The sequence below is a fragment of the Salvelinus fontinalis genome, chromosome 13 (genome assembly GCF_029448725.1).
Source record: "Salvelinus fontinalis isolate EN_2023a chromosome 13, ASM2944872v1, whole genome shotgun sequence".
NCBI classification, from domain to species: domain Eukaryota; kingdom Metazoa; phylum Chordata; class Actinopteri; order Salmoniformes; family Salmonidae; genus Salvelinus; species Salvelinus fontinalis.
In genome coordinates this window covers 26,278,755-26,303,653 of record NC_074677.1, presented here as the reverse complement: position 1 = coordinate 26,303,653, position 24,899 = coordinate 26,278,755, and the positions used below count along the sequence as shown (strand labels likewise).

Sequence of the window (24,899 nt, the reverse complement as noted above, 5' to 3'; positions counted from 1 at the left end):
ATGTTAAAGACTGACACAATGCGAAGATGAGGCCAATGGGGTGATGAGGGCTCATACATTTTGTCCCCCCTCCCTTTCGTCTCATGACATCTCATCCTGTTAAGAGCTTCTGCTGTAACTGTAAAACAGACTTCTCCTCCTCTGTGACACTCGGACAGTCCGGGATTATCCAGTTGCGGACTGAGCACTATTTTAGGTGGAGGCTGTCTGTCTGGCTCACTGGCTGGCTGCTGGTCCTCTTCCTCTCTTCCATCCCCCCTTCACCTTTAATTAGAGAAGTGTAAGTTAATCTGTTACTCCCCCCTCCCCCTCAGCTCGGAGTAGCTCTCAGTCAACACCACCAATGCAATTTCCTTGTTTGATTTTTGACACCTTTTGTGTTGCCTGTTTGGAAACAGTACCATACTGTCTCTCTCTCTCTCCCCTCCCTCACTCATTTAAGTACACATGCATTCTCTTTAGTTGCAAATAACATTCCAGGTTGATGAGGGCTGGCATCTCTATGGTTGAAAAATATGTCAGCCAGCCCAGCCCAGGACTAAACACCTCAGGATCTGCTACAGTCATCAGGAACTCTTTTGTGTGAGAATGTCGAACACACACACACACACACACACAGTGGAACAGAACAGCACTGGCTTCCATGCCTGTGGGCCCTGGGCTAGCAGCAGCACTGTTTCATTAAATCCTGTTCTGCCTTACTGTTTTCACAACCCAGATGGGCTAATGAAGGCCACACTGATGTGAACAGTCAGTTCTGAGTAACATGCACAAGAGCAGGCAAGGTCTTTTTTTATTTAGAATGTTCTGGTTTGGAATTCAAGGGTAAAAAGTTATTATTTTCTCTTTCTTTTCCCCCAGCATTCAGCTCTCCTCACTCGCAAAAGAAAAGTCATTTCATTCTCCCTGGTAGAATCCACACACACACAACATGCTAAGGATACAACGCATTTCTCCCAACAAGATTATTCCTTGGCTCTATTATGGACACTATAACCTCAGGGTAAACACAATTAGATAACAGCAGCACACAGCCTGCTCTGCTTTCTCTTCTCCTTCTCCCTCAGCCATTATCACAAACAATGGAACAACACAAAGGCTTAGCTTTCTTAATTGCTTTCGCCTTTAATTGGGCAAGACTGCTAAGGACTAGCTGTTAATGCAACCAACCAACCATACAGGGTTTTCTTCTCACCTTGTTTTTGTAACATGGAGGTATTTTTCAGAAGCATCTTTTCAAATGAGCTGCTTATTTTGATGCAGAACTCTTAATTTTCACACACCTCACACGCCTCATACTCACACACCTCACACGCCACACCACACACTCACACATACACATATACACACTTGCATGCACTAGTAACCAAGGCAGATTCTCCTGAATGTGTAAACGAGGCAGATTCTCCTGAATGTGTAAACGAGGCAGATTCTCCTGAATGTGTAAACGAGGCAGATTCTCCTGAATGTGTAAACGAGGCAGATTCTCCTGAATGTGTAAACGAGGCAGATCCTCCTGAATGTGTAAACGAGGCAGATCCTCCTGAATGTGTAAACGAGGCAGATCACTCTTATAAAAAGAGGCTCACCCAATGATTAGGAGACTATATTATAGATGTATATGAGCTGTGGTGGAGACTGGAGAGTCACTTGCTGCATCGTCATGGGGTCCCTAATGCCATGATGAAAGCACTAGGGGTGTCTGGGTCAGTCAGTGTTAGACACCTGGCTTAACTCCACTGGCTGAGCCATAGCTCCACAAACATCAACTGGATATACAGGTGCCTGCCTGGGTCACTGCAGAGTAAAGTCCACATCATACCAATCTAACCCACCTGGGTTTTACCCTGTGGGCAATTAGGAATCGGTTGGAGTAGCAGAAGCCACACACAGCACTGCTGCAGCATCTGATCTTTCATAGCGGTGCTAGAGAGAGTCTTACTGCACTGTCTGAGTGTTTGTATTGTTGAAAGAGCCTGTGTTTTTTATTTTCTGTCTGTCTATTTGAAGTGGATGTATCATAGTGACTGGGTGGCTGTCAGGCCAGGGCCCGTCTGTCTGTCTGGTTTCATCATCTCTTGCTGTAGTCTCTCTACCACTCTAAAGCAGAGTGTCAGCTGGAGCATTACCGTAGGCTGACCTTTGCTGCTGCGCTCCCCAGTTTTCTGACATTCAGGGGCGCTGTGGGGGAGGATGATTGTGTGTGTTTGTGGTAGATGCCTCTGGGTGTGTATAAAACAAACCAATCGAAAATTGGGATCTTGCTTTGACTGGTAACCCTCCCTTCCTCGTCTATCTATATTCTCCACGTCTGCATTTGATGTGAGGTTGACTATCTCCACCCCAATGCCTTTGTGTTCTTGAAAACATTCTTGTTATCCTTGTTGCGAAACATTGGCACTAAGATGAATTGAGAGAAAAAGCTGAAAATCTCCCTTGCGGCTTTAAGACCGGCACTGAAATCCGCCGCATCACCCTGGCCGTACAGAACGAAACAGCAACAAATCCTTAGATCTGTGTGCTAGTAAGAGAGGGAGCACTCCTACCGCCCACTCCCCCCATCATTCCTCCCATAGCCACCCTTCCACAGGCCCGAACTGTCCTCCCCATGCCACCCCCGCCCAGCCACCCTCCCTGTCACTTCCAGCCCCCCTCCGACCCCATACCTCCCCACCCAGACCCCAAGGTGGAGCACAGACAGCTCCATCTCGGGTATCTCTCTCTGTGTAACTGCCAGCTTCATTAAGGCTTGTTTTCTTTCCCCTCGCTGGGAGGATTTAAAAGAGCTGTCATCCTGACCTTTTTCAGCGCCTGTGTTTTTAGAGTTCATCTCACCCCCTCCTCTCCCTTCCCCTCTCTCTCCCCCCTCTACGGGGGACAGGCACTTTTAAGCCGCCACCCTGCGGCAGACGGCCGTGCCAAGGTTGTTGGTGGGTAATTGCCTCCCTCATAACAACGCGGTGTGTGTGTGGTTTTTGTCTGTGCTCCAGTGTTTGTTCTGATGCCACGCGGCAGCAAAGGAGATGGGCACGGGGCAACGCACTCTGTCGACTTAATTTACTCCCTGACTGACCTTCGTGCTGATTAAGCAAGCATCTATGGTGTTTTGAATACTGTAAGTGAAGCAGACTGCAATTAAAGCTGTTCTCTCTCTGCTGCTGCTGTTACCTCTGATTGTTACTTGGTGGCAACCTCTCTCACACACAGCTTCTCACTATTTAAAGTACCTTATTATTTTTATTTTTCATACGGTTTGGTCTCTATTACTGTACTTTGTTTGACGTCCCCTAAATGTACCGCTACACATGTTGTAGCGCTAGCCTCCTGGGGCCTGGTTGGGGACCATAGGATTGATGTGGTACTTACTGCCATGTTTCTGCTACTGCTCTCTGGAGTGGCTTCCTTGAGTGGAGTGCAACACACACACACACACACACACACACACACACACACACACACACACACACACACACACACACACACACACACACACACACACACACACACACACTCTCTCATATAAGGGTAATTCATTCCTCCTGCTAAGGTCTTGTAGAGGCAATGCACAGGTAGCAGCAGGGTCGTACCACCTGACCAACACAAGGAGGGGGGGGGGGTGTGTGACAGAGTAATTTTCATCCTGCCTATGCATATTGACAGAAGCTGCCCCATGTTTTACCACTAGCTGTTTGATGTTATAATTCAAGTGATTCACAACTGAGGGTTGTATTAGCCATCCCTGTGCTGCTCTATACTATTACTGTATTATCTCCATGTAGCGTATGTGGACCTGCAGTTATGTCTGAGTTCTGACCCCTCCCTCCTCTCTCTCCCCCTGTAGTGTGAGGAGGACCCAGTGTCCCATGTTGCATTAGTGTCTGTGTGAAATGCTGGCCTGTCTGCCAGGGCCAGGTGACCTCTCCCTCCAGCTTCTCTCACACACGCAGATGAACACTGGACTTCAGAAATGTAAGTGTCTGTACTCTACTCTCCTACACACACACACCAGGTTGCTAAAATCCTTCTGCCCACCCACCCCACATTCGATGAACAGAGCTGCTGGGTGCTGACCTGGTTCTCTGTAACAGCCTTGTGTCAAAACTAAAAGAGATGACTGAGAAAGAAAGTGTTGTGCTCCAATACAATAGATCACAATTCAGGGAGAAGTCAGGGGATGAGACTGTACTAATAACTTGCCCCCCTTCCTCTCTCTCTCGCACGTCCTTCCTGTCCTCCCCCTAAAGACCTGTCTCCCACAGGGATGTGTTTCGGTGATAATAAGGAAGTCAATCTCGTTAGGATGAGAAACGAGGCGGACCAGGCAGCCAGTCAACATCCAGTCAACAGCCAGCCACCAGCACACTGAGCAGGATGTTTGTGTGTGAACAACATGCCCTTCTCTCACACAGTCTCACCTGTCTCCACATGTGACATCACAAAACCCCACCCCTCCCGCTCTCCCCCACTTCCTCCTGGAGTGAGGCACTGGACATGTGACATACCTCTCATATACACATACACCATATGGATTATTAGGTGTCAGTCAATAGTTGTAGATCGTTTCGGTGTTTGCCGTTATTGGATTCACTTCATAGATTCCTATGGTTTATTATCAAATAACGGTTACAGTGCCCAACATGTACAACCTAAAATGAGTAACAGGACATACAGGTTGTGTTGAACAAATAGACACACATGCATGTCTTTCCCAGTCTTTTTGGTTCCTCAGAACTGGTGCAAAGTCCTGTAGAAAGCTTCTCAAATCTCCTATCCAGGACCTCGTAGATGACATCATAAAGGGAAGGGGATACCTAGTTAGTTGTATAACTAAATGCATTAAACTGAAATGTGTCTTCCACATTTAACTCAACCCCTCTTAATCAGTCATGTACATTATAGATCAGACCCACCCAGCCAGGGTATAGCCACCCCAACAGACCAGCTTCATTTAGATTCACACATCTCCCTGAGGCACAGAGATTTCCAGAGAATGTCCCCTCATACTTGGAGGAATCTCTTTCTCTCTCAGCCCCAGTCTGACCTAGTTCTGCAGCAGTTTTGTGTGTTATAAAACGCTGTCTGTCTTGCTCCGTCACTATGGCTCATCAAGACTAATTGGAAGAATCACTGTAATCAGCCTACCCCCAAGAGCACAGCAGTGCCGAGCGAGGGGGTGTTTCGCTAAGTGCCAACGTCCGCCATGTTGTTTTGTTCCCTCTACTCTGGCAGGAAGGCATGTGACAGAGTACAGTGGAATGAGCTTGGTTCTGAAAAGGTCCACTTCAAAAAAATAAAGTAAATCTGAGTGGACTTTCTTATGTCTGTCACCTGCTCCACTGCTGCTGTGTTCTGTGACGCGCAGAAGGGCTGAAAGTAAAGGTTAGATTTTTTTTCTCTCCCTGATTTTGTTGATTGGAGCTATTCTGAAGGAAATGTGGATGTTGAATGTTTCTGGATGTTGTTCTCTTTCTCGCTAAACTAGTTCTTGTTCATTATTTTCTCACATAAGAATCCCCCTCCTTTTCATCTGCTAGGCTTGATAATAAGGAAGGTGTTGTTACATCAAAATCCAACTGAGATATTTCAAAAGGGTTTTATTCTTTCTTCAGACCACCCCTTTCAAACAACAACTGATAAATATGTGTTCTCCGCTGTCCTTCTGGAATCCAGAGCTGTTTGTGTGTTTAAAGGCTTCCACATGATTCCCAACCGAAACAGTTTGTGCATATATTATGACGACATTGTGTGATGTTGTTGTTCGTTTGAGACTTGGGTAAGGTTTTTTTCGGCTGTCTGAGCACATACACAAATGTTCTTGAGACAAGCCAAAGTCGGGAGACGAAGTCTACCTCCCTTCGCCGGGATTGGTCAACAGTAGGGAATTCTTCAGTATAGTCTGTTATTCAATGAGAGACGACTTGTTTTCACACACAATTGTTCATTGAGCACTATTGCACCAAACATCTTAGTCGCGCAATTTTACATCTCAGATCTCTGCAAAAGCGTCAATTAATGACATATTTCTTGAGTTCTTAGAATTAATCTGACTATTTTGCGTAAGTGTATACTGGCTACGGCATCTCAAAATGGACAAACAGTACTATTGTGGCTTTGTATTCGTTTTTCAAGTGAACATCTTTTAGGGGAGTAGTCGAACACACTCGTTTGGTACTGATGCATGCTGACGCCTTCAGGCATCTGTCCCATAGAATAGGGACTGTCACACAGAGCCAAAGGGTCCTGTCTATAGCGCCCTGGTTGGTCACTCAGAGCCACAGCGCCCTGGTTGAGCGCCCTGGTTGGTCACACAGAATCACGGGGTCCTGTCTACAGCACCCTGGTTGGTCACACAGAGCCACAGGGCCCTGGCTGGTCTCACAGAGCCACAGGGCCCTGGTTGGTCACACAGAGCCACATGGCCCTGGTTGGTCTCACAGAGCCACAGGGCCCTGGTTGGTCACACAGAGCCACAGGGCCCTGGTTGGTCACACAGAGCCACAGGGCCCTGGTTGGTCACACAGAGCCACAGGGCCCTGGTTGGTCACACAGAATCACGGGGTCCTGTCTACAGCACCCTGGTTGGTCACACAGAGCCACAGGGCCCTGGTTGGTCACACAGAGCCACAGGGCCCTGGTTGGTCACACAGAGCCACAGGGCCCTGGTTGGTCACACAGAGCCACAGGGCCCTGGTTGGTCACACAGAGCCACAGCGCTCTGGTTGGTCACACAGAGTTGGTCACAGAGCCACAGGGTCTTGTTTGGTCTCGCAGAGCCACAGGGTTCTGTCTACAGCGCCCCCGGTTGGTCACAGAGCCACAGTGCCCTGATTGGTCACACAGAGCCACAGGGTCCTGTCTACAGGGCCCTGGTTGGTCACACAGAGCCACAGGGCCCTGGTTGGTCACACAGCCACAGGGTCCTGTCTACAGCTCCCTGGTTGGTCACACAGAGCCACAGGGTCCTGTCTACAGCTCCCTGGTTGGTCACACAGAGCCACAAGGTCCTGTCTACAGCTCCCTGGTTGGTCACACAGAGCCACAGGGTCCTGTCTACAGCTCCCTGGTTGGTCACACAGAGCCACAGGGCCCTGGTTGGTCACACAGAGCCACATGGTCCTGTCTACAGCTCCCTGGTTGGTCACACAGAGCCACAGGGCCCTGGTTGGTCACACAGAGCCACATGGTCCTGTCTACAGCTCCCTGGTTGGTCACACAGAGCCACATGATGTAGCAGTGATGTAGCGGCCATCAATCTCCAGGCTGTCTACATGCCACAGAACACATTTTCTCTCTGACATAATTTTTTACATTAAGTGTGAGACTGAAGAGACATGTTAGACTTATTTTTTACCCCCAAGGTGAGGAGTGTCAGCAGTGGTAAGGGGAATATGTATTCAGTATCTTGAGAAATTCTTATTGAAAGGAACTAAGGTACAGAGTAGAGCAGGGCGGTATGAACAAAAAGTAAAATCATAAATTGACCCATTTCGCTCTAAAGAGACATTTTATTTGTCAATTTATGCACAGTTACTTTCAATTAGCGGCAGGGCTCTAGACTGACATTTCCAGTTTTTATTTATTTTATTTCACCTTTATTTAACCAGGTAAGCCAGTTAAGATCAAGTCCTCATTTACAACTGCGACCTGGCCAAGATAAAGCAAAGCAGTGCGACAAAAACAACAACACAGAGTTACACATAAACAAACGTACATCAATAACACTACAGAAAAATATATACACAGTGTGTGCAAATATAGAAGAGTAGGGAGGTAAGGCAATAAATAGGCCAAAGAACCGAAATAATTACAATTTAGCATTAACACTGGAGTGATTGATGTGCAAGTAGAGATACTGGGTTGCAAAAGAGCAAGAAGATAAATAACAATATAGGAATGAGGTGCTATTTACAGATTGGCTATGTACAGGTACAGTGATCGGTAAGCTGCTCTGACAGCTGATGCTTAAAGTTCGAGAGGGAGTTATAAGTCTCCAGCTTTAGTGATTTGTGCAATTCGTTCCAGTCATTGGCAGCAGAGAGCTGGAAGGAAATGCAGCAAAAGGAAGTGTTGGCTTTGGGGATGACCAGTGAAATATACCTGCTGGAGTGCGTGCTACGGGTGGGTGTTGTTATTGTGCCAAGTAAGACATTAAATAAGTTTGCTATTTCATCTGACCTGTTCAGGGACTGCATGATGGATATTTTGATTTGCAGAAAATCAAAACTGGATCCAGAATGGACAGATTTATTTTAGGGTCTTTTTAGATGAATTTGCCTGTATATTGATGCATTTTTGTGCATATTGGCTCACGTTATATGCTACACAATTCCCCACATGAGGAAGTGGGAACTCAAAACACATTAGCTAGATTGCTAGCCCTAAATTATATTGTTGCTATATAATGCTGAGCGATTAGTGCTACTTGAGTTCTGTTTGGTTTCGGTTCGATTAAAAAAAAATATCTTCACAGATTTTGGTTTCGATCATTTTTTAAAGCATTAAATGCATTATGTGGGCAAAATGCTGTAACGACACAATAAAACAATTCAGTTAAAGTCCCATGATGGTAGTGACTGCCCATTGTTGCTTATTACTTAACCATCATTTATTCACATTACTTTAATTTAACAAATTCCATTTTTATTTGATGACTTTAAATCAAATCAAATTTTATTTGTCACATACACATGGTTAGCAGATGTTAATGCGAGTGCAGCGAAATGCTTGTGCTTCTAGTTCCGACAAGTCATCAAGTCATCTCATCTCTAGAGCTACTGCCTATTCTTTCTGACAAAATCACTATTTTGTAGTTCTTCAAAGTAAATAAGGCATACTTTTATGACTGCTGAATACCAACTATCAATCACTTAGATCATGTATTTTCAGGTAGAGATAACTCACGAAGCAACAGCCCTCTTATCCCTCTTGATCACGCATTCTTCTGTCTCCCATGTCTTCCGCACACTAACTTAACATGGCAGGCGTAAAAGAAACACACAAACCGGACAAATAGGCACGCAATGGATTATGGTCATTGTAAGCAAAATGTTGGTTTAAAAATTAAACAAAATGCTCTAGTGTACAGTTCATTCGGAAAGTATTCAAACCCCTTGACTTTTTCCATATTTTGTTATGTTACAGCCTTATTCTAAAATGGATGAAATTGTTTTTTTTATATCATCAGTCTTTACACAATACCTCATAGTGACAAAGCAAAACGTTTTTTTGTGCAAATGTATTAAAAATAACAAATTGAAATGTAACATTTGTATAGATATTCAGACCCTTTACTTGGTACTTTGTTGAAGCACCTTTGGCAGTGATTACAGCATCGAGTCTTCTTGGGTATGACGCTACAAGCTTGGCACAGCTGTATTTGGGGAGTTTCTCCCATTCTTCTCTGCAGATTCTCCCAAGTTCTGTCAGTTTGTATGGGGAGCGTCACTGCACAGCTAATTTCCGCTCTCTCCAGAGATGTTCGATCGGGTTCAAGTCTGTGCTCTGGCTGGGCCACTCAAAGACATTGAGGCTTGTCCTGAAGCCACTCCTGCGTTGTCTTGGCTGTGTGCTTAGGATCGTTGTCCTGTTGGAAGTTGAACCTTCTCCCCAGTCTGAGGTCCTGAGTGATCTGGAGCAGGTTTTCAGTAAGGATCTCTCTGTACTTTGCTCCATTCACCTTTGCCTTAATCCTGTCTAGTCTCCCAGTCCCTGCCGCTGAAAAACATCGTCACAGCATGATGCTGCCACCACCATGCTTCACCGTAGGATAGTGCCATGTTTCCTCCAGACGTGACGTTTGGCATTCAGGCCAAAGACTTCAATCATGGTTTCATCAGACCAGATAATCTTGTTTCTCATGGTCTGAGAGTACTTTAGTGCCTTTTGTCAAACTCCAAGTGGCCTGTCATGTGCCTTTTACTGAGGATTGGCTTCCGTCCAGCCACTCTACCATAAAGGCCTGATTGGTGGAGTGCTGCAGAGATGGTTGTCCTTCTGGAAGGTTCTTCTCCACAGAGGAACTGTAACTGTCACCTCCCTGACAAAGGCCCTTCTCCCCCGATTACTCATTTTGGCCAGGCGGCCAGCTCTAGGAAGAGTCTTGGTGGTTCCAAACTTATTCAGTTTAAGAATGATGGAGGCCGCTGTGTTCTTGGACCTTCAATGCTGCAGTTTTTTTTTTTTTGCCACCCTTTCCCAGATCTGTGCCTCGACACAATCCTGTCTCAGAGTTCTACGGACAATTCCTTCAAACTCATAGCTTGGTTTTTGCTCTCATATGCACTGTCAATTGTGGGACCTTTATATAGACAGGTGTGTGTGCCTTTCCAAATCATGTCCAATCAATTGAATTTGACAGGTTGTAGAAACATCTCAAGGATGATCAATGGAAACAGGATACACCTGAGCTCTATTTTGAGTCTCATAGCAAAGGGTTTGAATACTTATGTAAATATGGTATTTCTGTTTTTTAATTTTTAATACATTTGCAAAAATGTCTAAACCTGTTTTTGCTTTGTCATTATGGGGTATTGTGTGTAGATTGAGGACATGTTTTTATTTAATCAATTTTAGAATAAGGTTGTAACGTAACAAAATGTGAAAAAGGGGAAGGGGTCTGAATACTTTACTAATGCACTGTATATCCCACGGTTAGCTCTAATTCGTGTTCCTGTGCACCATGCTAAGTACAGTAGAATCAGCTAGTGTCCACTGTCCTATACGTTTACCTAAGTTACTAGCCTATAGTGGATCTGTACAATACGTTGCCACTGCAATGTCTACCTCTTCCTCATTAGAATCTCTTTCTCCTCCCGTCCTTTTCCTCTGTGCGTGTGTGTACAAGGGAGAGTCGTTTAAAGTTAAGAGCTAGCAGGTTGCCATTAAGAGTCCAGGCCAGGGCAGCATCTTTATTTATCATTGGGGGAGAGAGACTGAGGAGAGATGTTAAATAGATGAGAACACACACACAATACCTGTGAAATGTTAAGGGCTGTCTGAGCAGAGGAGAGGAGTGGGTCAAGTACATACTGGAACACACAGAAACAGCTTTTCGTCAGACTGAGTCAGAGCTCAAATGCCTGGAAAGTGGAAATGGCCCCCCGGTTCCTCTACAGAACAGAGAAGAGAAGGAAGCATGTAGAGATAAGAGAAAAGTACAGCAAATGGAGCAGGCAGAAACATTTTACTCTTTCAGTAACTACTTTACCGAAGGGGCTGCAGGGGAAGATACTGAGATCTGAAGTAGATGGCGACTACGTTCGCTCTGTCTGCATAACGAGTCTCTTGCTGTTTAAATTAAGTCTCTCTTGTCTTATCATTATGGAACGCTCAGAGAGAGCAGTGTAAAATTGAAAAAAGGGACGAGGAAGCCTTAATTGTCATTGCTGTATGGCTCTGATGTCTGATTCAATATCCTGCTAGTTTGTGAAACATTTTTCATTTAAAACAGCGTGAGCCTTTGGCCTCCCTACTGTTTTAAATCTTGTTTCGGTGAAAAGCGTAGTTTGAATAAGAACCTGTGTGTGTGTGTCTTACCGAGTGTTCAGTAGTTTTCCTATTCATCTCTCCAAGGATCTGTTCAGCTGGAGGTCACACAGATGTGCCCGTAGCCACATGCACAGTGCACACACAGTACAGTTTAGCTAACTTGATTAGATTAGATCTTTCTGTCATTGAATGGAGAGATGGCTCATGGAGGTCATTAGTAATCTCTGCAACAAACGTTGCAAAGGTGTGACTGGCTGGCTGGGCAGGTGTTGCGGTTGTGTCTGTGCTCTGTTTGCTTACCCAGGCATTAAGTCAGAAGAAGGAATTAAGCAGCCAGTGATTGAGAGTGTTGAGCTCAAACCCCTGGCCCAGACCCCTGCATTAATGAGCAGTTAGTCACCCCCCACCCACACACGTCAATGCCACCCCGGCCCCTCTCATTGACACCCTTTGTTTCCTGCTCGCTAATAGAGGATGAATTAGTCCGCTGGCATGACTTCCTTGTGCCACCGCCGTGCCAATGCCTGTCCTCACAGCTCAGCTCTCTGCCTTGTGCCACTGCTGCCTAGCCCACTCACTCTGCATGCTGCCTGTGAGGCTGAGCAGAGGAGAGGAAGATGGAAAGAGACTTTCAGCTAGACGAAAGACATTAGAAGATGAGTTTGCTAAAACGGGAACCCATTAGCATTCCAGTGAAGGATAGAACTAGCCACCCTCCAATAAACACTACTTTTTTTTTTACCCGCGTATTTAATAGAAGAATGTTGTACGAGATAGAATTATTGAATAGGAAAACTAAATATAAGTAGTGCACTATATAGGGATAGGGTGCAATTTAGGATGCAGCCTGTGTGTATGTTTAGGTCAGGCTGGCTGGGCCAGGGAGGCTGTGAGGCCCAGGGCTCAGCCTGGAGAGGGGATGCTTGGTGAGGCTGCAGATACAGGGCCTCTCCTCAGTCCAGATCACAATGGCTGGAGGCAGGCCCCTTTCTCTAATATAACATTATTACTGACTTCTAGTTGGGGAAGAAAATGGCTCTCATTGAGTGACTGTGCAAGACTGAAACACGCAATCACATTAACACATGCTAAACACACACAGACACACCTGTCAAATACACACCTTATCAGTCTCTCTCTCTCACACACACACACACACACACACACACACACACACACACACACACACACACACACACACACACACACACACACACACACACACACACACACACACACACACACTACAGCATCGGCACACACACTGGGGCATTGTTAAATATAGCCAGTGAGGTGCTTAGCAGCTGTAACAAATGACTGTCAGAGGGCTCAGTGGTGTTCCGGAGATCAGAGATGCTGTGTGATTACTGTCTGCTGTCATGGAGTTGCGCCACTCTCTCTCTCTCTCTATACCACTTTGCCTCCTTCATTTTCAAGATGTTGACTGTACTTCCATTCTCAGCACACTAACACAATAAATGTAATTCTACATTTCAAAGGAAGAAAATAAATGATCCCGTGGGGGATTCGAACCTGCACAGCAAGTTGCCGCAATTGTCAAGAACTCAGCGCTCTACACTGTGAGCTGTTTGTGCAGTCATGTTACAACTTGTGATAGTTATTTTGATTATCAGAAGTTGCCGGTGGACTTCTGGTAAGGACGCTTTTGTGAAAAAGTGTTGGATCAAGTCCAACTACATCAACGATTTTAATTGGCCTATATGGAATCTGTTACCAGATGTAATTATGTGCTCAGCTGGTTGTCCTCAGGCCAACCTGGCACAATTAGCCACTATGCTATGAGAAAAGCTAGTAGCTAGCCATTTTAGGCTCAGTTATAAACCTTGGGTCTAAGCAAACGTTTGATTATGGCCCTATTGTGGCCGGAAGCTACTGACCTCACTGTTACCGTCTGAATGACTGACAGCCCTTAACCCCTACTATGGCACTTCAGAATGTGTTGCTTGCAGGGGAATCCAGGCAAGAACTCTCTGTATGCATCCAAAGTGGCACCTTATTCCCTTTAGACTGAACTATAAAGGGAATAAGATGCCATTTGGGACTCGTGAGATATGAGATGAGAGCACTGTGCTGTTTTTCATGTTAGGGGAAGCACTGAGATTTGGAATGTGATAATGTTGTTGAAGTCAGTCAGGTTCTGTTCTACTCAGAAGAGAACCTTAGAACCTCAGTTCAGATTATCACACATCTGCTCTTCTGATGGGAAACCTGTCCTTTTGCTTTTTACCTGTGTTAACATCTTTCTCTCTCGCTTCCCCTCTTTCTTTGTCCTTCCCCCCCTCATCTTCTCCCCTCCACCCCACTGTCTCTGTCTGTCACCCCAGGGGACACTACACAGAGGATGAGATCCGCTCAGTATCCAACCCCTGCAGAATTGGATGCTTATGCTAAGAAGGTTGCCAACAACCCCCTGACCATTAAGATCTTCCCCAACAGCGTCAAGGTCCCCCAGAGGAACCACGTGCGCCGCACAGTCAACGGGCTGGATACTTCAGGCCAGCGCTACAGCCCCTACCCCCCCTCTCAGGCCAGCGCCAAGGCCGGCCTCCTTGCCATCATCAAGATGCCCATCATCAAGGGCATCCTCAAAGACTTTGATGGCAGCCGGGTACGCCTGCACCCCTCCGAGGTCATCATGAACCCCCCTGGCCCCGGAGGGCCATACGCAGCTGCCTCGGCCAGCACTTTAAACCTCCACCACCCCCCTTCCCAAGGCCAGGGCATGCCCCGGCAGAGCCTGAACCCTCACCCTGGGAGCCAGACTCACCCTCAGACTCTACAACAGACTCACCCCCAGCAGCAGGGTCAGTGCCAGGTCCTCAGACACCCACCCTCCATGCCCCAGCAGCACCCAGAGCAGAGTCTGCCCAGGCCCCAGACTCTGTCCCACCCCCAGCCTCCCTCTGGCCCCACCCTCCTGCTCCAACAGCAGCAGCAACAGAACCTTCAGCAGCAGGGGCAGCCTCCTCCCGGCCTTCAGGGGGGCCGGAAGCTGCCAGACGCCGACGCGCCGCCTAACGTGACAGTCTCTACCTCAACAATTCCTCTGTCCATGGCCGCCGGCCTGAACCAGGGCCGCCAGCCAGACCTGAGCAGCATCGTGCACCAGATCAACCAGTTCTGCCAAGCCCGGGCCCAGGGGGCTGGAGCCACCTCCATGTGCGAGGGCCAGATCGCCAACCCCAGCCCCATCAGCCGCAACCTCCTTATCAATGCCAGCTCCAGGTTGTCCATGCACAGCCACCCACACCCCAACGTCTGTCCCCCCGGGCTGCCCCCACACCCCAACTGCATCATGTGTCCTGCGAACAAGGCTGCTGCCCCCTCTCACCCCCAAAACAACATGGCTGCCTCAAACATGATGCCTGTTTACCACAATGATATCAAACAGCAGCAGCAACAGCATCAACAACAGCATCAACAACAACAACATAATCACCAACAGCAGATGCGCTGGAACCAGCAGCAGTTGGCTCATCTACAGCACATGCAGCAGGATGGCGGGGGCCACTCCTGCAAGCAGCCCTCTCACATGGGCTACCCCCCAGAGCTGTGTGTGGGCCAGCCATACAGCCTGAAGCCTCCTATAGAGAAGCCCACCCCCTCTCCCCCAGTCAACAACAACAATGGCATGCCTGGGGGCCCACTGGCCCACTACACCAGTGGTGGCCACTATTTCCAACAACACGCTGTGTGGAACAGCAGTATCCTGCCAACGCCCAACAGCGACAGCTCTGGGTCTCAGGACCTGGCCATGCCATTCCATGGTGGGCCCCCAGGGGGCTCCACAACCCTAGACTGCGGTGGGCCCCCTGGGGGAGGCCATTACAGGCCCGCGGTGATCTCCTCCTCCTCCGGCCAGACTAGTCTGGTGCAAACGGCAGATTACTTGGGCGGGGACTTCCAGACGCCCTGCTTCCGAGATCACAATCTGGGGCTGATGGGAAAGATGCACAGGCCTCCCATGAACAGGGTGGGGCCCGAGGTTGGCCCCGGGGACGGCAGAACCGCTCACATCCAGCACCCAGGGTACAGATAAGATAAGGCCGGTCTTGTCTACACAGCAGTTAATGAAAACCTTCTTTTAGTCTTAAAGGAAAAATATGAAATATAATTAAATTAATAAATTAAGTAAATTTTCACTAACATTAAAAAGAGGACAAATTAATATATAATAGAGAGCAGTGTTGGTTTTTCTTTTTCTTGGAGTCTATCTTGCAAGTGATCAATTGATTTTGTAAATGAGTGCTTTCACTAGGCACCCTCTAGAGAGCGTTTCTTATGTATGTGATTGTCATCATTCCCTACCTTTTTTCCATCTAACCTGTCTATCAGTGTGCCTGGATACAGAGTTATTTTTACTTCAGATCTGTTCTTCAACTTCTGCAGAGGATGGATGAAAACTCACTGACGCTTCATGGAGGAAAGAAAAAACATTAATTTGTTTGTTTTTACTGAGTCGTGTGGGGATTTCTCCGCTGCGATTAGTTTTTTTGGACTAGTGGCTAATGTTCCCTTTTTGCGTTTACTTCTGAAACTCGTAGTGGCATCAAGATTAAAAACCTCTTGAAATCACCTTGCAGACGAGATAATGAATGGTAAGTGTGAAACTGAAACTATCATTCACTGGACACTACAAAGGACAGACGGAGACACATGTACAAAGAGGCTTTTTCTTTCTATAGAAATGTATTTATTTGTGAAATAGGACTGTTTTCTGAATCAGGTCAAGGTTGGTTCCTCGCTATCATCAAAGTATCTAATCAGGTTGATGTTTGTACAGAGTATAGATATATACTGTATAGACAGTGTAGACATCTAGATCCAGCAGGGAGCAACATCCGTGGGGACTGACTGGGGGAGCTGACCAACGCTCTCTTGCTCAAAATGCTGCAATGAATTCAGGTGTCTGTTACAAACCATTTGTCGCCAATTGAGATTGGCAACATGATTGTGGATTAATATATTTTTATTTTAATGGAGTGAAAAAATTAATGAAATGAAATCTGTTCATTCTGTCTGAAGCCTTAAATGGCCAAAGTTACATAATTGACAAGGAAAACTTATTTTAAAAGATGTGATTTTATGTTTCCTATCATTTTTCGTGAACCCGAAAACAACTACTTGAATTGTTGAAATGCGATGTTCTGTTTGGCAGTTGTTTAGTGAAGGCAGTGGGCTAGTTAGGTTTAGTCCTGCTATCTACTGGAGTGAAATAAATAGCATTGTTACTAATGTAATGTTATTTTAGAAACTAACTATGAACCAAATCAGAGTTTTGATCCTGAGTGTATTTTGTTTTTAATCACTAAAGGTAACTTGGTTGCTACTGATTCTGGTATGAAGTCTGCTGAAAATACCAAATTGATCACTTGCAAGATCACTTGGAGGTTAAAGGAAATTGACTTTAACTTAAGTGAAACAGCAAATGCATTGTTTATTTTATTTTACACTGGCTTACCTACTATACTACTGTAACTTTTTAAAGTGTAATGATTGTGTGTGAATGATGCCTGCTGATGCAGGTTGAGTATAGACGTGTGTGCATTTGCGTTTTGTATGTATGCAGATGTGGGTGTGTGTCTGTACGTGAGAGTGGTGGACACACTGACCACTTTCTGTTCGCCTCCTTCCCTAACAGCCCTTAAAAAGCCTTAAGTATTTGGTCCTTGAACTTTCCTTTGAAAACATGCATGGTTATAACGAATACCCAAAATGATGATTATGAGAATGACGATTGCAAGGATACATACAGAGGACCCGCAATTTCTGTTTGTTAATTTGCCTTTTATTTTAATGGGAGTTTTTGTTGAATAGGAAAGGCAATTCCTTAGAGATTCTTCTTTTATTACGAAAACAAGAAATGGAGTTATATTTTGTAATTATATTTTAATCCTACAGTGCCTTGCAAAAGTATTCATTCTCCTTGGGTTTCTTCAAATTTGATTGTGTTACGAAGTGGGATTAAAATGGATTCAATTGTAAATTTGTCAACAATCTATGCAAAATACTCTGTCAAAGTTTAAGATGAATGACTAAAATATAGTCGTTGCATAAGTATTCATCTCCCTGAGTCAATACATGTTAGAAACACCTTCGCAGCGATTACAGCCATGAGTCTTCTTGGGTTGGTCTCTGAGCTTTACACCTATATTGTGCAATATTATAAACTGGTGGTTAGAGCCCTGAATGATGATTGTCTGAAAGCTGTGGTATATCACACTGTATACCACGGGTATGACCCTTTTTTTTTTTTACTGCTCTAATTACACTGGTAACCAGTTTATAATGGCAATAAGGCACCTTGGGGTTTTGTGGTATATTGCCAATATACCACGGCTAAGGGCTGTATCCAGGCGCTCCGCATTGCGTTGTGGTTGAGAACATCCCTTGGCCGTGGTATATTGGCCAAACACCAAACCCCCTCGGGCCTTATTGCTTAATTAGCCCATTATTCTTTTCATAATTCTTCAAGCTCTGTCAAGATGTTGGGGATCATGGCTAGACAGCAATTTTCAAGTCTTTTTCATAGATTTTCAGGCATATTTTAAGTCAAAACTAACTTTCCCACTCAGGAACATTCTCTGTCGTCTTGGTAAACAACTTGTGTACATTTGGCCTATTGTTATAAGTTATTGTCCTGCTTAAAGGTGAATTCCTCTGCCAGTATCTGGTGTAAAGCAGACTGAAGCAGGTTTTCCTCCAGGATTTTGCCTGTGCTTGGCTCCATCCCATTTCTTTTCATCCTGAAAAACTCCCCAGTATTCGCTGATGTCAACCATACCCATATCATGATGCAGCCACCACCATGCTTGAAAATAAGGAGGCCGTTACTCAGCTATGTGCTGTTGGATTTGCCCCAAACATAAGACTTTGCATTTAGGCCAAAAAGTATATTCTTTGCTGTGTGTTTTTTCTTCAGCTTTATTGCTTTGCCTTGTTGCACACAAGATGAATGTTTTGCAATATTTTTATTCAGTATATTTATATTATTTTCACTCTGTCATTTAAGTCATTGTGGCATCACTACAAAGTTGTTGATCCATCCTCAGTTTTCTCCCATCCCAGCCATCAAACTGTTTTTAAATCACTAATGGCCTCATGGTAACATCTGAGCAGTTTCATTCCTGTCCTGCAGCTCAGTTTAAAGGTTCACTCTGTCTGGGTGGTTTAATCCATAATTATTAACTTTACCATGCTTAGCGAGATGTTCAATGTCTGATTTGTTATTGTTACCCATCTACCAATTACTGTCCTTGTTTGTGAGGCAATCGAAAGCTCCCTGCTCATTTTAGTTGAATCTGTGCTTGAAATTCAATACTTGACTGAGGGACCTTGCATGTAGATATACAGTGCCTTCAAAAAATATTCAGAACCCTTGACTATTTTCACATTTTGTTACGTTACAGCCGTATTCTAAAATTGATTAAAACAAATGTTTTCCACCTCATCAATTTACACACACTACCCCATAATGCCAAAGCAAAAACAGGGTTTTAGAAATGTTTGCTAATTTATTTAAAATTTGAAAAACGGATATCACATTTACGTAAGTATTCAGACCCTTTACTCAGTACTTTGTTGAAGCACCTTTGGCAGTGATTACAGCATCAAGTCTTCTTGGATATGACACTACAAGCTTGGCACACTTGTATTTGGGGAGTTTCTCCCATTCTTCTCTGTAGATCCTCTCTGTCAGGTTGGATGGGGAGCGTTGCTGCACAACTATTTTCCGATCTCTACAGAGATGTTCAAATCCGGTCTCTGACTGGGCCACTGAAAACATCCCCACAGCATGATGCTGCCACCACCATGCCTCACCGTAGGGATGTTCCTAGGTTTCCTCCAGACGTGACGCTTGGCATTCAGGCCAAAGAGTTTAATTTTGGTTTCATCAGACCAGAGAATCTTGTTTCTAATGGTCTGAGAGTCCTTTAGGTGCCTTTTGGCAAACTCCAAGTGGGCTGTCATGTGCCTTTTACTGAGTTACGACTTCCATCGGGCCACTCTACCATTAAGGCCTGATTGGTGGAGTGCTGCAGAGATGTTTGTCCTTCTGGAAGGTTCTCCCATCTCCACAGAGGAACTCTAGCTCTGTCAGAGTGACCATCGGGTTCTTGGTCACCTCCCTGACCAAGGCCCTTCTCCCCTGATTGCTCAGTCTGGCCGGGCGGCCAGCTCTAGGAATGGTCTTGGTGGTTCCAAATTTCTTCCATTTAAGAATGGTGGAGGCCACTGTGTTCTTGGGGAACTTCAATGCTGCAGACATTTTTTGGTACTCTTCCTCAGATCTGTGCCTCGACACAATCCTGTCTCGGAGCTCTACGGACAATTCCTTCGACCTGATGGCTTGATTTTTGCGCTGTCAACTCTGGGACCTTTATATAGACAGATGTGTGCCTTTCCAATCATTTGTATTTAACCACAGGTGGACTCTAATCAAGTTGTAGAAACATCTCAAGGATTATCAATGGAAACAGGATGCTCATAGCAAAAGGTCTGAATACTTATGTAAATAAGGTGTTTCTGTTTTTTATTTGTAATAAATGTGGAAAAATGTCTTCAAACCTGTTTTCGTGTCATTATGGTGTATTGTGTGTCAATTGCTGTGGAATTGTTTTTATTTAATCCATTTTAGAATAAGGCTGTAATGTAACAAAATATGGAAAAAGTCAAGGGGTCTGAATACTTTCCAAAGGCACTGTATGTATGAGGGAAAGTGGAAGGGTTAGTCATTTAAAAAATCATGTCAACCCCTAGTATTTCACACAGTGAGTCCATGTAATTATCTGATGTTTTTCTATAAGCCAAATGTTTATCCTGAACTAATTTAGGCTTGCCTGAGCAAAGGAGCTTCATTTTTCTTCTACTTTGGCACTACATAGAATTTTGAGTAGATTGTTGGAAGAAAAAACAGGACCATTTCTGGACCAAATCCATTTGAATCCCACTTTGTAACACAAAATGTGAAGAAGTACAAGGGGCCTGAATACTTCTGCAAGGCACTGTATGTGTAGTTACTGGGCTGTAACAAACAATTTTTCCCCCCAGTTTCAAAGCTTCAGTTGTGACTCGTTTTATAATACTTGATTTTCTTGTTGTTTAAAAAATTGTCTTTGTTTCCTTTACTGTTGCTGTGAAATGGAGGAAGGCTTAATAAGTCTTTCTTTTACATGTCACTCTGTGGCTGTACGACAGATATAAAGGCGAGAGAGTGAGTTGTGCTACTCTTTTTGTAATATTGTAATAATAAAATAAAGTTCTAATTTATGCTTAGAAATGAGTGTTCTATGGATGTCCTGTTCTTTTGATGCCCAAATGCCGTTTCTCCTATTTGATGAGTCGTACAGAACTTTCAAATATGAGTATTTGAAATACATATGCTCACAACCTTTCATTCAATGAGAACAGATGGAGGAAATTGGACATTCTTCCACCTTATGTTTGTCTCCAAACCATATACCTGTCTGCTCACTGCCCTACAAATCTGCATGGGTTACCCCCTGAGTGCTTGAATTATTTCTTTAGATCAGACAGTATTGCAAGTTTTTTTTCCCCCATTTGAGTACCTGAGATTTCATTTCAACAGTACTGTGTGAAATAAAGTTTTACCTACATCATCATCACATAGTCATTGATTTTTAGGTAGCACCTCATCTCTGCGTCAATCAGGAACAGAAACCTAATTGTAACAGTTTCTGCAATTGGACCTAGTTAGGAAGTCAACAATCAATCAATGATTCAAGAGGCTATACAGTATATAGGCCTACACCCCTTGTGCTTCACATTGCTGTTTAACGGTGACCGCTGGTATACAAAGCGGTGATTGCACCAATTTCATTCAGTGCTTTGACTGCTTTCCTACTGTATAAAAGCGATCCGGTGTAAAATAGCGACAGGAAGTCACGTAGCCAGAGCAAGCTGTGAAATCAAGAAATCTGCAGGACACACTGCCTTTGATCCGTCCGGCAGGAGTTCTATAAAGAGAGCACAGTGGGTGGGACTGGCCGACAGGCAGGGGTTGAATCATCAACAGCAACAGGGATATTATTCTATAATCTATCACTGAACTTTAAAAATGCTTATTTATGTAGCGTTTTCATTGAGACAGTTCACCGAACTAGCCACAATGAGTCATTGATTTATCAATAATCATTAAGTATGCTGTTAGAATGTGGACAAGATCAAGACAAAGGACGCATGTTAGAACCAGGTATAAACCGGGCTCATATAATCAAGAAAGATGACATTGGCTACTTTATAGTGGTGGCCAGTCTGAGGCTTTTATAGTAAAGACATGTAATTTAACTGTAAAACTGTATTACCTTTGAATCTGCCATGAACACAACCAGTCATGATGTTTTCATCTGATTGTCAAACAAATCACTTTAAAAAGCAGATTACCTTCGCACGTTTATCCAAAATAATAACAGCATCCGAACAGTGCGAATTTTCTTCAATTCGCAAGATCCCTGACAGATCCACGGATGACGCCATTGCACTGCACACTGACCTAACCCATCTGGACAAGAGGAATGCATATGTTCAGCAACTACAGCTTGGCCTTCAATACCATAGTGCCCTTTAAGCTCACCACAACGCTCACAGCCCTGGGACTGAACTCCCTATGCAACTGGGTCCTGGACTTCCTGACGAGCCGTCCCCAGGTGGCGAAGGTTGGCAACATTACCGCCTCCAAACTGATCCTCAACATGGGGGCCCCACAAGGGTGGGTCCTCAGTCCCTTCCTGTACACCATGCTCCGTGACAGGATTGTGTCGAGGCACAAGAACCCAATGGTTTACTCTGACAGCGCTCCATAGTTTCTCTGTGGAGATGGGAGAATCTTCCAGAAGGACAACCATCTCTGCAGCACTCCATCAATCAGGCCTTTATTGTAGAGTGGCCAGACGAAAGCCATTCCTCAGTATAAGGCACAGGACAGACCGCTTGGAGTTTGCCAAAAGGCACCTAAAGGACTCTCAGACCATGAGAAACAACATTCTCTGGTCTGATGAAACCAAGATTGATGTCTTTGGCCTGAATGCCAAGCTTCACGTCTGGAGGAAACCTGGCACCATCCCTACGGTAAAGCATGGTGGTAGCAGCATCATGCTGTGGGTATGTTTTTCAGCGGCAGAGACTGGGAGACTAGTCAGGATCGAGGCAAAGATGAACGGAGCAAAGTATAGAGAGATCCTTGATGAAAACCTGTTCCAGAGCGCTCAGGACCTCAGCCTGGGGTAAAGGTTCACCTTCCAACAGAACAATGACCATAAGCACACAACCAAGACAATGCAGAAGTGGCTTTGGGACAAGTCTCTGAATGCCCATGAGTGTACCAGCCAGAGCCAGGACTTGAACCCAATCGAACATCTCTGGAGAGACCTGAAAATAGCTGTGCAGCAATGCTCCCCATCCGACAGAGCTTGAGAGGATCTGCAGAGATGAATGGGAGAAACTCCCCAAGTACAGGTGTGCCAAGCTTGTAGCGTCATAACCTTAAGTCTTAGGTGTAATCGCTGCCAAAGCTGCTTCAACAAAGTACTGAGAAAAGGGTCTGAATACTATTTTTCCATTTTTAGACATTTCTAAAAACCTGTTTTTGTTTTGTCATTAAGACTACTGAACATCTAATCAAATGGCTACCCAGTTTCGGCACGCAAGAAAATGGCCTTGCCAAAATCCTACCCCCATTCTAATTTCCTTAATTTTGTCACTAGAGTCAAATACTTTCTGTGGCACACATCAGAGTCAAATACTTTCTATAGAACAAACTTCACATCAGGATAGGCAACCCGAAATTAATTATTAATATATGTGTGTTATATTAAACAGAGGAGGTGTAACGGAGGAGAAGTTAGAAGGATCGGAGGACCAATGTGCAGTGTGTGGTAATTGTTCATCTTACTTTAATAAAGGTGAACACTCAAAATACAAAACAACAAAAGTGACAACCGAAACAGTTCTATCTGGTGCAGACACAAAAAGACTGAAAACAACCACCCCCAAAACCCAACACAAAACAGGCTACCTACATATGGTTCCCAATCAGAGACAACACAAAACACCTGCCTCTGATTGAGAACCATATCAGGCCAAACACAGAAATAGGAAAACATAGAAATACACACATAGACTGCCCACCCCAACTCACACCCTGACCATACTAAATAAAGACAAAACAAAGGAAATTTAGGTCAGAACGTGACAGGAGGGAGTAAAATTTAGGCAAGCAATAAACATTTCAGAACAACTACTAGGTGAATAAGACATGGAAGAGATGACAAATTTTGGCAAAGATATTTATTTATAGACTAATACACTTGAAACAAATAGCCAAACCGAAAAATGCAGATATTACTAGTGCCTCCCCCGTAATCAAACTGCCATAAAAAAATTAAATGAAACGCAGCCTAACATGATCATTGACAGCTGCCTTGAAGGACACAAATAAAAAATGCTTTCTGCTACTAAGATCACTTTTGTTGTTTTGTATTTTGAGTGATCACCTTTATTAAAGTAAGATGAACAATTACCACACGCTGCACATTGGTCCTCCGATCCTTCTAACTTCTCCTCCGTTACACCTCCTCTGTTTAATATAACACACATATATTAATTATTAATTTCGGGTTGCCTATCCTGATGTGAAGTTTGTTCTATGACAACTGAATGAAGAGCAGAAATTTCAACTAGCAAGCAAGTCGCAGCAATGGAGAATTGAGTGCGTGCGCGTTCATGTTGAGGGGGGGGGGGGGTTCTGGTAGGGGGGAGATTTTTGGCACAACACCGGCCCTCAACGAATATATCCACCAACATCGGCTTCTTGGGCATTATCACTTAAATGTAGCCTCTATGCCTACATTCTTAAGCTCTTGATGGTTGCTAGGCAGCTCCCTTTACTACTATCATCCTACTATCATCACCCATCTCTTTGCAGAACCCACCACATGCACTGTTTTCTTAACCACAAGTGGATGGATCCATAAAGAATTAATGTGGGAATAAATATCACTGAATGACAAAAATATTGGAATAAAGTGGGTTAATGCAGTTGAAGGCATTCAATTGTTGCTTACTGAAACCCCAAAGTCATCCAATTTTTATAATACATTTGATAGAAGCAATAAACTACCTGCGTGTTGTCAACTATTTCAGCACCGTTTTACTCTGCTTTGAGACAAGCTTGGTGTATTGATAAATCAATGTCAGAGTTTTTTTTCACTGAATCTCTGTTTGGATATTAGGCTGGGGAAATGTTAGCTAAATTGAGGTGAGTGGTGCTCATTATCATCTTGTCTAGTTGGCTCATTTATTAGCACTGATCAGAGCATTTTGCCAGTATGTTATGTAGATTAACATGTGGATTATTTTTCTCCTCAGTCGGT

General features: G+C 44.6%; 1 protein-coding gene across 2 annotated transcripts in view; it reads left to right on the top strand.

The window, feature by feature from the left end:
- LOC129868322 (protein FAM222B-like) overlaps nt 1–21,131 on the top strand; it is a 59,057-nt gene extending 37,926 nt beyond the window's left edge. For both annotated transcript variants that reach the window (XM_055942192.1, XM_055942191.1), the window contains exons 2-3: nt 3,842–3,969; nt 13,833–21,131. In XM_055942192.1, the coding sequence (XP_055798167.1) occupies nt 3,888–3,969; nt 13,833–15,547 (1,797 nt within the window). In that variant the 5' untranslated portion in view covers nt 3,842–3,887 and the 3' untranslated portion in view covers nt 15,548–21,131. The remainder of the gene's footprint in view (nt 1–3,841; nt 3,970–13,832) is intronic.
- The last annotated feature ends 3,768 nt before the right edge of the window (nt 21,132–24,899 follow it).